Source organism: Microchirus variegatus (assembly GCF_963457635.1).
Source record: "Microchirus variegatus genome assembly, chromosome: 13".
NCBI lineage: Eukaryota > Metazoa > Chordata > Actinopteri > Pleuronectiformes > Soleidae > Microchirus > Microchirus variegatus.
Window position 1 is genome coordinate 23,191,323 of NC_139814.1, and position 15,175 is coordinate 23,206,497.

At 42.4% G+C, this 15,175-nt stretch overlaps 1 protein-coding gene across 1 annotated transcript in view; it reads left to right on the forward strand.

Moving 5' to 3' along the window:
- Window positions 1-13,170, forward strand: part of epb41a (erythrocyte membrane protein band 4.1a) — a gene marked incomplete at both ends in the record, with an annotated part of 32,657 nt that extends 19,487 nt beyond the window's left edge. Inside the window, 4 exons of the mRNA XM_083900240.1 lie at window positions 10,157-10,285; window positions 11,967-12,068; window positions 12,747-12,827; window positions 13,072-13,170. Of these exons, the coding sequence (XP_083756366.1) occupies window positions 10,157-10,285; window positions 11,967-12,068; window positions 12,747-12,827; window positions 13,072-13,170 (411 nt within the window). The remainder of the gene's footprint in view (window positions 1-10,156; window positions 10,286-11,966; window positions 12,069-12,746; window positions 12,828-13,071) is intronic.
- Between the last annotated feature and the right edge of the window lie 2,005 nt (window positions 13,171-15,175).

Consider the following 15,175-nt stretch of genomic DNA (forward strand, 5'->3'; position numbering starts at 1 on the left):
CTGAAATGATGAGCAAATGAACACAGGAAAAAAAAAGAAGAATGATGAGTCGTCAGATGACTGACAACCTCCTCCCCCTCCCCTCCCTTCCATGTGTCTCACCCTCCACACCTCCTCCCAAACATGGATGTCTTTATGTGTTTTTCCGTGTCTCTGTCGTGTATCTCTTCCCCCCCCCCCTCTGTCCTCTCTCTCTTCTCTCTGAAGTGTGGAGCTGGTGGTTGTGCCTCACCAGCTCCATCACCAGCTCCATCACCATCACCATCCTCCTCCTTCCCCGCGCAGTCGCACAACGACGCAGAAGGTCGAAGGGTCACTCGGTCCGCCGACCGCCTGGCGTCGCCCTCCGCCTCTTGGCTCTCGTCCGCTCGCGGCTTAAAGACGCAGTTTCTGTCCCAGACTCTGGGTCCTGCACAATAATGAAAAAACTTAAAAACTCCAGCCGTGATAGAGCACAGTTTTGGTGACTCTCACACATTCTCCCTGAAGTGTGAGACAACATCTTTGCAGGGTGAACACACAACACAACACCCCCCCCTCCCGCTGCACAGTCTCTTCCAGAGTCGCTGTCAAACTGATGGTGCATTTATTTTTAAAGCGAATGACACGACTGTGGCCCAATCCCAGTCCATTTGTGTGTGTTGTGTTGTATTTTTTTTTATTCTCCCCTGTTGGCATTTAGACAACGTTGCACTGCCAAGATAGTTTGCACTAGCCAGCCCTTTTTTTAGCTGTCAGAGGAAGCGCCCGGTCCAACGGAGGAGATATAACAAGCCTCCGTTACTGTCCTCTTACCCTCCTCCTTCCATCCTCTCAAACCAGATTATTAGACCACCTCACTGTCCCTACACCAGGACACAGTGTTTATACTTAGAACAATGTAAATGTATACTACACTCTTAGAAATAAGGGTTCCTAAAGGGTCCTTCTACAAGGGCTGAGGTTCTACCTGGAACCTTGAGCTTCTGAAAAACCCTTTCCCGAAGAAAGGGTTTGTCAATGGTTCTTGGTAACACTAATGGTTCCAGTAAGAACCATTTTGATCCAGAGAACCCTTTAAACCCCCTTTCCTGAATAAAGGGTTTAAAAAAGGTTCTTGGTGGAACCCACAAATAGGGTTTTCCTATGAGGACAAGCCAAAGAACCTTATATGGTTCTACTTAGCACTTTTATTTCTAAGAGTGTACCGTTTAAAAGTCTGGGGTCATACGATTTTTGTTGTGTTTTTCCATTAAAAGTCACACTTTTATTCATCAAAAGAGTTGCAAAATGACTAGAAAATAAAGTCGAGACATTGAGAAGATTAGAAACAATGATTTATATTCCAAATAATCGTTTTGCCCTTTCGTCAAAGAACCAGCAAAACTGTTTTCAGCTGTGCTAACATCATTGCACAAGGGTTTTCTAATCATCCAATAGCTTCTAACGCCATTAGCAAACACAATGTACCATTAGAACACTGGAAATGGGCCTCTATACACATATGTACATATTCCATTTAAAAACCAGACGTTTGCAGCTAGAATAGTCGTTTACCACATTAACAATGTATAGAGTGTATTTCTGATTGATTTAATGTTATATTCATAACATTTTTTTTTTTTTTTATTCCAAAAAAAAGTGATTTTCCTTCAAAAATAAGGACATTTCTAAGTGACCCCAAACTTTTGAACGGCAGTGCACATACACAACAACATATCCGTAGTTTTACTTGTTTTTGAAAAAAACAAATGATTTAAATTCCCTTTATTCAGCCCCGACTTCACATGTTTACCGCGTGACGGAGGCTGTCGGACTTTTCACTCTAAGCTCTTTACATGAGGACTTTACATGAGTCCACCACCTTTTAAACCTTTTAAAAGTCGTTGCTGATTGCAGCTGCATTAAAAAAGACAGTAGTTACCGCATAGAAAACCTTTGAAATGTTTTTGCCTGACTTAAAAAAAATAAATAAATATGAAAATAAGGACTTAATCAAAGCTTCTTCCATGTGCATTTGTTCTTATTTTGGTTTTCCTCCCAAAGAAAACTCCTCTCATCAGTGCATGTTCTTCCTGTCAGACGTCTGAGTCGAGGTGATTTTGAGCAGTACGTTGGTGCAATAGGTATCTTCAAAGGTACATTTCAGGTTCTGTATAAACCAGACTTTTTTTTTTTTCTTCTAATTTTTACTTACATGTTCAGGCACAAAGTAAAGTTCTGAGGAAGCTCAGTTACTTTGACATTATGCTATTCCGGCGCTATTTTAATCACCACAAAGGAGCAGAATCCAGATTTAGACGCCTAAGATCTTACTGGATCTCGCAGATGATGGAGTAACTCTTTGTTAAAAGATGCAGAGATGACTGCATGGAGTGACAAATCCACCTCAGTCTGCCACCTGCAGAACATCCGCAGCCTCTCTCGTCTTACCTTCCTCCCCCTCCATCGTCCTTCATTTCTTTCCCCTCATCCCTCTATCCTCCCCCTCTCCTCCCTTCTGTTGTCAGTTGACCATATTCCACTTCTTTGTTCATTGTTCTCTGTCTCTCTTGGTCTTGGCTGCTGCTGCTGCTGCTGCTGAGCACAGCGAGGGAGGCAGTCGCGGTTCGGACAAAAGGTAAGAGCCTATAGTTTGTCCCCAGTGCCAGGGAGACCGCCGCTGTACAGACAGGCCTGCCTGCTGGAGCAAGACGAGGAGGACACTGACGTGGCCTGGGTTGATGAGGATGATGAGGAGGAGGAGGAGGAGGAGGCGGAAGACGAGGAAGAACTAGGTCGCGGTCGCACTCTGAAGGTAGATATTGACGTGCCGACCGCGGGGAGGAGCTTGGTTAACCCGTGCGAGCTAAACCCGGCGAGGCTGAAGCCGTCGCGGATGTCCTTCTTCCTGTCAGGACTGCTGCTGATGGCGCTGACTATGCTGTGGCTGGCTTTTATTTAACAAAAAAAAAAAGACTTCTTGAACGTTTACTCCTGCAAGACTTCCCCGTGGAGAGACTGCGTCGTCACTTTGAAGTCGTTGCTTTTACATTCTCTAGACTTTTATCGCCAACTGTTTCCTTCCCCTGGGACTAATCTGAGCCCAAAAGTGGCAACAAAAAAAAAGGGAAATTTTACTCTTTACACTTTTTTGCTAATCAGTAATCACGCATAGCAGTTAGCCCGTCATGCTAATTTTATTCGTTGCTATGCTAGTCCCATGTCAACATCTTTGTCTCCATGGAAAAATGTTGCATTTCAGATGAAGGTGTGAATCACAGCCTCTGTCGTTATTTCGTTACCTTAAATGTCAACTTTAAAGCGCTGTCACTTTTAATCTGAAATTCAGACGATCAAAATCCCATCCAAACGTCTAACGTTATCACAGCATCGTCCTCCATGGTGACTAATTTGAACCAAAAGTGGCTAAAGAAGAAATTTTACTTTTTACACTTTTTGCGCAGCAGTAACCACACACTTTTAGCAGTTAGCCCATCACGACGCGCTCCACCTTCGCTAATTTTCTTGTTAGCATGTTGCTATGCTATGCCCATGTCAACATCTTTGTCTCCATGGAAAAATGTGAATCACAGCCTTTGTCATTTTGTTACCTTAAATGTTAACTTTTTGGGCTGTCACTTTTAATCTGAAATTCAGACGTCCGCAGTTATCGTCCGCAGTTATCACAGTCCTCCAGAGGGCGCTGTGAACGCAACTTGATCTTAGATCCAGCTTGAAGGCACATAAAACCAAAAGAATCCGTGGTTCTAAACCATAGATGGCAAAGTAACATATATATAAAGGTATAGCGTGTCACGATTTTAGTTAAAAATGACAGCCCGGTTAAAGTTGCTAACTGAAATGACCACGGTGTAACAGGCAGACTCTTAGGTCTCTATAGGATCACATGCTGCCGTGATGTGTACGTTTCTGCAAAATCAGATCAAAATCAGTTTCCTGATCCAAAAGATTTGTTGAAAGTTGTTTGCGTTAGATGAGAACGAGCTAACGCTTGTGCTAGTCCTTCAGTTCGGTTTAGTCTCCCTTGTTGTAACTGCCGTCTTTGTCCTAAAAAGGTATTCATCGGAAGATCGTTGAAATACGCAACTTCACCCACTGAATCGTACACAATACAAACAACAGTGATGATGATGATAATGATGCGGTTTACGACATAAAAAAATGCTGTGTGGTTAGCTTGTGGTTAGCTTGAGTTGCACCTTGTTAGGGCTTGGTGGGAAAATAAGAGCATGTTTTTCTCTCATTGTGTCAACACTGTCTTCATAAAAACACCAGAATCCCCCTCAACATCACTTATCCTCCCATATTTAAGGTGTTGAACTGTGAGATTTGCTCTAAATGTTGCTACATACAAAATAATTTGCCAGTTTTAGCGGCGTGTTCAATCTGTTTCTGCTTTTAGTTCAAAGTGAAGACCTAATAGCGAGGCAGCCTTTTTTGTTTTGGACTGACTTTTTATTACAGCGCTATTTCTGTAGCTTTTACTAGGGTTTTAATGAGCTTTTATTGAGGATGTTAAGCTGTTTTGATTCACAGCGTATAGCTAGCTCTGCTACTAAAAACCCAGTCAGGAACACTGTGAGGAATACCTCGAGGAGGACTAACCGCAGGGTTTGGCACAGACAACACACAAGGCTTTCCCTGGGTTCACTGAAGTGCAAACTTCAAATATCCTTTAAGCTGCAGGATAGAGACAGACGGAGGCATCGTCACATCTGGGACCAGCTCTCATATCCGAACAGTTTTGTCATGTTTCAGGCCTCAGACTCTCCTGGCACCCGACGCTTTATGCTCTTGTGTTTCTGGATTCAGGGAAGCCAAAGTGTGTGCTTCATCACGTGAAGTATAAAGGTTAAGAGACCTGCCTCCGCAGAGTTATGGATGCGTTAGACAGTCAACGACGCTCAAGCGAAAAGGTCAATTGCAGTGTACGGCGGAATGATAACATACTACAGATATGTCGTGAAGTCAGTGAAGGGGGGGGGGGGGGAGGTTGTTGATAATGACGCTTTCAAGAGACTGAAGCAGCGACATTCTTCACTTCAGGAGGGGTTTTTACTGCCGAGGATTTATGTTTTGTTGTTAGAGAACAGAGAGCTTTTTCCTATTTGAGAATTTACATTCTCTCGCTCCAAGAGTCGGCCAAATAGCATTTTGTGTGCGTTCTCGTAAATAATACAGGTTTAAAATGTCCTTTTTTTTTTAGATTTACTCGGTGATACCGTGCAGTTTCCCCCCGATGGCAAGAAACTCCAATTCAGAATCTGTGTGCAGCTTCAGTGTATTATCATTATTAGCATTAGCCCCCGTGTTAATTCTCGGACCAAGTATCGGACGACAATCAGGCTACGTGAGATTTCGTGAGTGGAGTTACTCAGGAATGCAACGCAGGAATTTTCTACTTTTACACGCAAATATTGATCCTGACTGATGTGTACGCCCTAAAATGTGTAAACGGCAAACAATGCAAGCATGAAGCTTAAGTAGAACATCGCTAAAGATCAATGTAGAGTCGTAAGCAACAAGTAAATGAGCTAGTTATCGACACCTGACAGTTTTACAATAATGAATTAAGAAACATGTAATCAAGCTATTTAAATACCTGTAGCATGTTATACTCATCAACACATCTGAGTCTATAATTAACCGTGTGCTCATGTACCTTACCAATGCCTTAAACTGAAGCTGATGCACTTCTTCGGTGTACTTGTTTACATCACCTCTGGGTATGAAAGACGGCTGCTGATGGCGTCGTTTCTATGTTTAGCCCACGATGTGCAAACGTTTCTCTTTGGCACCGACAAACAACGCTCGTTAAAAAAATCCTTGTTAAGTAAGTACGCGTGAGTCATCTTTGATGATGAGTTGTACGACCGTTTGAAAAACGCTCTGCCCTGAAGGCCACAACGGAAATTATGAGAGCGAGTTCTTTGATTGTGGCGGAGAATTGCTGCTCGTAGAACATCCAAAGTACAGTGGCTCTCAGACACAACCGATTGATAACCGATTCAGTGGAGTTCTGCTGTGACCAGGTCCAGGAGATCCCGACTCTCCATATAGAACATCTTCAAGGTGCTCACTCTTGGAGTTTGGGACCTCCCAGACCTGGACGATGGAAGCTGTTCACGACATAATTCCTCTGTCATCTGGTTCTTCCATGAGAACTCCAGCTACTTCCTGTTTCTATGTTCATGAAGACCTACCACCACTTGTGTAACCATCTCCAACATCCATCCATCCATCCATTATCTACCGCTTTATCCTCCACCAGAGGGTCGCGGGGGGTGCTGTGCCTATCTCAGCTGACATTGGGCAATAGGTGGGGTAAACCCTGGACAGTTCGCCAGTCCATCACAGGGCCACATATAGAGACAAACAACCTACGGTCAATTTACAGTGACCAATTCACCTAATCCCCATATTGCATGTTTTTGGACTGTGGGAGGAAGCCGGAGAACCCGGAGAAAACCCACGCACACACTGGGAGAACATGCAAACTCCTTGCAGAAAGGCCCTTGTTCTGAAGTTGTTCCAAACGGGGCTCGAACCCAGGAACCCAGGTCTTCTTGCTGCAAAGGCGAGAGTTCTAACCACTACACCAACCGTGGGCCCTTCATCTCCAACTCCAACTACCCATTATTGACCTCTTCTTGGGGGTCAGTCTTTGTGTTGAGGTCCTGCAAATTAGACGTTTGATAGGAATGATTGACACATGGAGGTGGAACCTTAGCATTGAGAAGTTATGGCCCCTCATTAGTGAGAAGTGAGTGAAATATTGTTGGATTGTGGAGAAACCTCCTGTTTATGTAAACCAGCCACTGCAAAAATAATGTGGAAGTTGCTCCAGTGTTGAAAGTTTTGTTGTTTTGAAGTTTGTGCTCGGCAATTATAATGATATTCCAAGTCTGAATCACACTGCACTCGACTTCCAGACAGTAGCCATATGCCGGTACTAATCAGACTGCAGCTCTTTTCTTACTACATCTTCCTCTTCTACGCCAACATTAGCAAGCGATCAAAAACGGAAGCAATTATAACCTTTGCAGCTCAAGTATCGTGTAACAAAACACACTTCCGAGCATTGCAAGCGTCGACTGACTCACGCGTGTGTTTTGTAGCTGCATGTATTTGTACCGCTTACACCAACGTCCAACGTATGATTCAGATACTGCCTTCCTGTGCTCATCGGGGTTCTGTAGATACACATATTTGACCGATCTGGAAGCAGTCTCGGCTGTCAATCACGATATTGTCACTATTTATAGCTTCAATTAACAAATTAAAACCAAACTTGCGAGAGGAATTAGCCTTTGGACGATACATCAGAGGGATAAGGACTACATGAATTGGCAGAAACCATCTTTCGGCGCATATGACTCAAAATTTAGCTTAAATTCCGCTCAGTCGGACAGAAAAATAAGGTTTTTCGATTACCACTTCCTATCACAACCCCGGGATGCTGTCCAGGAACAGGAAGCTAGACATGTCACATGGAAACATCTCTTGACCCTTCTGAGATACATGTCAAGGTCATCAAGAAACCTTGTTTTTCTCACGGACTGAACGCAACTTAAGCTAAATCAACCTTTTTGGACGTAACTTGGGCTCTTTGTGTCAAATTTGAGTATCTCCAGATACCGATACTGGTCTTTATAGAACTTTTTAAACTATGTAAGCCATTTCAAAGCCATAATTCTCCAACTATCACAGATATTCGAAGAAATAAACAGCCCCACGACATGACTCTAAAGCTAAAATTCAGCCATTTTTACAATCTGTGTGTAGTGAAGCATGTGGTAGGGGAATTTTTGGGATTTTACTGTATTTTAAATGTTTTAAATGCCTGATATCCGATCCAGTGATTTTGACCGGTATCATATCGACTCATCCCTATAATACGTTGGTCATCTTTGGCGAGCTTGTGATTTTAAGAATTTTGGAAACGATAGTTTTGCAACCGTACAAAAGGCAAAGAAAACAACAAGAGTCACAGACAGAGAACATCGGGGGAAAAGGCGGCAACGCTGCTGTGATTAGAGGAAGAGTAAACAATGCATTTGTGGCTAATACGACACAGGCGAGAGCAGTCGAAGACGGGGCGCTTGTAATCAGGCTGGCGGGAGTGGACCCATGACAGGAAGTCATCAGATGTGTAACAGGAGACGAGTGTAAGTTCAAAGACAAACAGGAAATGGCACGGAACGAAACACATGTTGAAATAATGATGGCCCGAGAAGCGTAGTATCATCTCTGCTCATTATACTGTTCTTCTTCTCCTGAGAGGATTTTACACGTATTATTTTATGTTAAAAATTTGAACCCCACGTTAAATGTTAAAGTAAAGAAAACGATTGTTGTTGTCACAGTTTAGATGATGCTCAGTAAATGTAAATTCATTGTTTACTCGTTGAATGACGTTGAGGTCGATACCAAACACGCTCTAATTTTACAACACTGCTAATTAATCCATTAAATAAATACACTTAGTGTAATTAATACTGCATAATTACATACTTGTTTGATCATTTAACGTCATCCAATGACCCTGGATGTGTAAAAGCCTGTACTTTTCACTGTGTCGCTAAAAAAAATAAATGAAAACAAACACTTTTCCCACTATTCTACCATGATCAAGTTTGGTTGTTTTTTTCCTCGATCGGTTGCTTGGTTTTTCTGAAATGTTCTTGTTTTTGTCCACAAAACCCAAAATAATTCACTCGTTAATGATTTCTTTGTTGTGGTGGAGCAAAGAAAAGCAGAAAATATTCCCACGAAACGTGCAGGACTGCGTTAGATTAAACCACAAAGTAAAGAAAAGCTCATGTTTTCCTCCCTGACGTTCAGCACAAACAAACACAGTTTTGTGATGATTGACGATCCGTCAGCTCAGCACAAACAACTATATTTACACACTGTAGGGTTTTGTTTCTGCTCTGGGTATTTTAACGTTTTCATTTCCATGGTGTTTCATTATCATTTTCAAAAAGTTTCACCACTGCAACAAACAAGACGTCTCCTGTTTTGATAAAAGTCTATTTCCATCATGTTTTTTTTGCTCATGCAATCCCCATTGTCGTGTTTACCGTGTTTATACCGCACCTCAGATGTTTAACCCTTTAACACAGGGGTTCTCAGTTTTGATACCTGAGGGCCAAGTTAGGAACCCACCATTGGACTGAGGGCCGCCAAAGGAAAAAAAAAAACTGAAAGAAATCCCATTTGTAATAACTGTAATGACCAGATTGCAGTTCTACAGTTTAGCGTTAAGTAATATAAGCGTTAATATAATAAGGCTTTATAATTTACTGGGTAATTACCTTCTAATTACAGGTTAATACCAAGTAACACATTTCTGTTACCATATATTTACTGGGTAAATAGCTAGTAATAGGGGGCTGTAGCTACCTGCTTATTACCAGCTTATAACCCAATAATACACTAAAATTCACCATATATAGAAACCAGGTAAATACCCAGTATTTTTGTTTACACTTATTGGTCTGTGTACAGTAATGTCCAATAAACATTTAACGAGCTTAGTACGTCCTGGATTAAAACTGTAATTCATTACGGGCCGCCAGAAAAGTTTCTGTGGGCCGCCATTGGACCCCGGGCCGCACTTTGAGAAACAATGCTTTAACACCTAAGCCTCAAAATGTCTGATGCACTTTTAGACTTATTTTAACCATAAAAGGGACAGAAAGAAGTGTTTTTGCCCATTTTTTCCAGAATAACTGTCAATATCGGGCACATTTACAATTAACTGCATGTTAAAATGATGTGCTAACAATTTAAAACAGTACAAAACACACCGCAGGCTAAAAATGAATGGAAACTACAGTCTGTCTTCTCTATGAGGTCGCGCAGTAACAATGCCGTCTACTACGTGAGCAACGCACTTCAAACATCAATGAAATATTCATTTTTTTTGTGAATGACTTCAATAATTAAACAGAACCAGACATGGGGTCTCAGTTAAACTACATAGGAACTGTATCATAGCATCGTCCTCATCGTTTCAGTACGATTTCAACCCACACAATGAAGCCTGTCCAGTGTTTATCCGGTGAGACCGATGTTTTATGAGTGTGTGGTGGTTGTTTTTTTTGTTTTTCTATCATGAATCCCTCCCATGAGAGTTTTGTCCCTGATTATTGTTCTGTCTTCACTGCAGTCTCCGGTGCTGAAGACCCAGACAATCACCATCTCCGACGTCACCAACTCCCTGAGAGGAACCGTGAGCTACAAGGACATCCCGTTGGTCCACACTGAGACCAAGACCATCATGTACGAGTCGGCACAGGTGAGCGGAATTCTGGGAATCGTATACCGTGTGTGTGTGTAATGCTGAGGTATAGTTGTGGATCGTGACATCGCTGTAACACCAAACACAGAAGTAATCCAATAATAACACACAACCTCCTGATACATATTTGATAGAAAAGATGCATGCTCTCTGCACACATACAGCAACGATAGCTTAATCCTCCATTTCTAATGTAACATGTGGATTTTGGAATCTACTCTTGTCTTTCTATTGATATTGTCGATCATCTCATTGCTTGAAAATCCTTTAATCATGTTGTTCGTCTTCTAAATTGACCTCCGATCCACCTCTGCACTCTTTGAAGTAAGGGTTCCAAAAGCGTTCTCCTACAAGGGCTGAGGAACCATTTTTTTTTTTAAGTGTTCTTGGTAACACTAATGGTTCCAGTAAGAACCGTTTTGATCCAGAGAACGGGTAAAAGGGTTCTTGGTAACACTAAGGGTTCCACCTGGAACCAAAAAGGGTTCTCCTATGAGGACAAGCTGAAGAACCTTATTTGTTGTTTAGCGAGGGCCAGATTTGGCAATGTGAAGATTTCCGGGGGCCATTTTTAACACTAATACTTACATACAAATACACTGTTTTATCATAAATGCGTGTCCATTGTCGCAATCATCATTTTTAAATGGCAATGTGACCAAATCTAAGCCACACAGGAGTGAGAAAGTTAATCTGGCTGAGTTTCAAACATGGGACTCTGGTTTCAAAGCACAGCTCCTTAACCAGTGGAGCTAATGGGGGGAAACGGCACTTTTTAAGAAGGAAATCAAATGAAAATACACTTGTTCTTTGCACTCCCTCACTTGTTCAAGACGGACCAACAAAACTTCCAGACGGCCACTGCAAATTTCATTAGCCAATCAGCAGTTTCCTAAGACCCGCCCACAAACAAAACACCATAGTCCCAGGCCATAAATAATACATTATAAAACCGAAGCTACGGGCCGTACAACGCTGTTACTTTTGACATGTCTGCTCTAGAGGATAAAGCAGGTACTACAGCTGGTGTCTCTGGTGTACCACCTAGTGCTGTCTCTTGGAGATCTCAAGGTACAATTATCTGGTTGTGATATAAACTCATCTACAGTTAGTGTTTGTATGTGTTCACATCACGAGTGCAGCACGTGTCACCTTATTTTACAGAGGAAAAAGTTGTATACGGTGTTGTGCAGACTTTCCTGTGCAAAAGGATTGGCCAATCCCCCCCCACACCCTCGTCTGCAACTGCCAATTAGTCGTAGAAATCAACTTAAATAGAAGTTAATTATCTGCTTATTACAGCCTTTGCTGTTCACCACCAAATCCTGCTCACGTCAAATTGTCCTTTGGTCACAGCTCATGCTTCCAAATTACTTCTAATGATCGGGGAAACTCTCTGCATGGCTGCTCGCTGTCATCAGCGTAAATCGGTGAAGAGACGGCAGAAACACTTTGGAAAAAGCAGTTGATTTGCCAGTTTACATTAAACATAGACATAGCGTTCTGTATCTTGGATGCTGGGGTCACTTAAAAGTCTATTTTTAACTTTTTACTGGCAGATAATGTAGCATATATAGTATCTTAACAGAATCTAAAGGTTAAAACTGAGAGCTTTATATCTTCACAGTGGATTGATGTCAGATTGCTGTCTAACACCTCAAAGGTGTCTCTCCCACAGCCGGTGGACAGCCTGGCAGAGAGGGACTCAGGAGTGCTGCTGAGCGCCCAAACCATCACCTCGGAGACCATCAGCACCACCACCACCACCCAGATCACCAAGGTCTGTGCTCACTGCACTAACACCCGCTGTCTAACACGGCGTCGATACGCTCATTTGCCGCTACGCGCTGCGACGGATCTATACATTCATTCACTTGTCTGCGATATCGACTCGCTGTTTAAGCGTCTGCTGGAGGGGAACTGACTTTTTTCCTGCCGCGTGTCACCTACGATAACTCACCGAGAACCTCACGTTGCGTCATTAGGATACCAACATGTGGAATATACAGCACTACAGGGCTGCTCGATCATGGAAATGGAATTTATGCAAAGAATGTAATATAAAAAAGTGGCCTTTTTTTCTTATTGTAACCATAAAAGGGCCAGAAAATTTACTTTGAGTAAGTGATTTTGCCCTTTTTTCCAGAACACTTATAACTTCCAATACCTTAACAGTTAGTTACAATTTACTGCATGTTAAAGACATGGTTTATTCAGAATAAAACCACTGTAGTTGTACATGAATAAGAGATTTTTTTTAGCGTGTGCCCAACAAATGACGGATGTTACAGCGATACGTATCATTAAAGTGACAGAGAAACTGAATCAGAATAGCGACATGAATCAAAATCAGCAGAAGCCGACGGCGGTTGCCAGGTCGAACTGTCGCACAGATACCGCTGCTTATTCTAGTACGAGATTATTGCGTTAATCAAGGATTATCTGGTCTGTGTTGTAGACGGTGAAAGGAGGAATCTCTGAGACTCGCATCGAAAAGAGAATCGTCATCACCGGAGACACGGAGATCGATCACGACAAGGTGAGGAACATGAGGTTCATGACATTTTCTCCCCCAAAGCTGTTGGAAGACGCTCATTTGTTACCGCTGAAATCCGCCCCGGGCACCAGTTGGAATTATTTGTCGATCTAATTTGCCTCGTCGACGAGGCAGTTACGGACGGTATAAATCTGTGCCGCGGGTGCAAGTCTCACTTTAATTAAACTCGTAAATTGCGTCCTCCTTAACAACCCCGCGTTTGATGGGCCGGCGTTAATTTTCCCAGGCTCTGGCTCAGGCCATTAAGGAGGCGAAGGAGCAGCACCCGGATATGTCGGTTACCAAAGTGGTCGTGCACCAGGAGACGGAGATCGCGCCAGAGTAACACGGACCGATCCATTTTTGCGAGGTGAGTGTTGGCCCGTTCCTGAACAAGATAATACACTTACTCTACCACAAACGAGGTCATGTGACCAAAGGCATTTTGACAAAAAAATCTGTATGTGCCAACATTTCTGCAGTGGCAGCTGGTCACAGTGACTCACTACCTGCTGCTGCCAAAGCATGGAGGGGTGGATTATTGAGGTCCTTTATACGCGATAGAGGTTACATCATATCGTTGAAATCTTTGATAATAGTGAGATTCCTGTGAGGACAATAGTTAGAAAATACTGAAGCAATTACACTTATTATAAGATGAATATATATATTTTGGCCCAGAAACCTTTCAAAATGTACGGTTGTTGTAAAGGTTTCTATAATTTAGTAGATTTTTTTGTTCTAAGTTGATTTTATTACTACATTTGGAACAAAAATGCAAGGTCCTGGAAGGTTTTAAAAATCACCTTAAATACACATGGGTCATTGAAAGTGCTTGAATTCTGCACAAGAAATAAGTTAAGTTGATATTTAGGTAACTGTCTCCCTTGTTTGTTACGACGCCACCTGCTGTTTCACGCCCTGCAATTGCTTGTTCACGTAGACTACTTAAAAATAAGGGTTCCAAAAGGGTCCTTCTATAAGGGCTGAGGTTCTACCTGGAACCATTTGCTTCTGGAAAACCCTTTCCCGGATAAAAGGTTTTTCAAGGGTTCTTGGTAACAATAATGGTTCCAGTAAGAACCATTTTGACCCAGAGAACCCTTTAAAACCCCTTTCCTGAATAAAGGGTTTTGAAAGTATGAGGATGAGGACAAGCCAAAGAACCTTATATTGTTCTACTTAGCACTTATTTCTAAGAGCGTAGGCCTACGCAGAACAAGTCTGTGAGTCATAATTACTCACGGTGTCGTGGACACTGTCCGCTGTCTCTCTCTCTCGGCCGTCGCCGTGAGATTCCGTGCAGAACAATGAGCGAGTAAAGTTCAGCAAAGAGAGCGTAAATGACGACGTGTTGCCTGGGAAATGCACATTCAAAGATCTCTGTCTCACCAAAGACAAATTACAAAGACTGACTATGACCAATATCCCAAGGACAATCACTTACGAGTTGCTCTCCCGTCTCAAAGCTGTGTCAGTACATTAGGTCCTTGAATTTGAGGGTATTGGGCCTGGAAAGTCCTTGGAAAGTCCATTAGTATTTTTGGAATGTTTGGTTTGACTTTTTGACGACCCTGAAAAAACACTTTTGAATTGTCGATCTAATTCACAAAGGAACATCAAGGAGATTCAATATCTCCAAATATCTCTTCCTATTTGTCTTTGAAATGAGCCGTGGTGCTGGATTTCACCGCGTCAATACAGCGATCAATGCCTGTGGTGAATCACTTTTGATGTGGGTTTGCGAGTCGATTAGTAAGCGAGCTGCTGCTGCTGCCGCTGATGTTGGAGGAAATTAGTAATTTGACGTCTTTCAAAGTGAATTAGAAGCTTTTTCCGTTGATGCCTCCGCTGTAAATAAAACGCAGCAGCCGCTCCACAGCAGACACAACAGCAGAGCAGGAGACGCAGCAGATTTAATCTGAGATGATAAAGTCGTGCGTCTTCTGATACTCGTGGACCAAAGAAGTAGGTCAAAGCGGTCTTTGTTCACTCTGAACTAACCTTTGATCGTCCATCTTGGATTAATTAGTTGGTGAAGAAGAAGAAGAGGATTCTGACAGGAATCCAGCAGAAAGAAAAATGCAGTGATGATAATCCTTTGTCTTGGTTTTTGATTATATTCTAAGTTGAATGTGCAAGTACACTCTTAGAAATAAGTAGAACCATATAAGGTTCTTCAGCTTGTCCTCAAGGAGAACCCTTTTTGGCTCCAGGTCGAACCTTTTTATAAAGGTTCGACCTGGAACCCTTTTAAAACCCTTTATTCAGGAAAGGGGTTTTAAATGGTTCTCTGGATCAAAATGGTTCTTACTGGAACCATTAGTGTTACCAAGAACCCTTGAAAAACC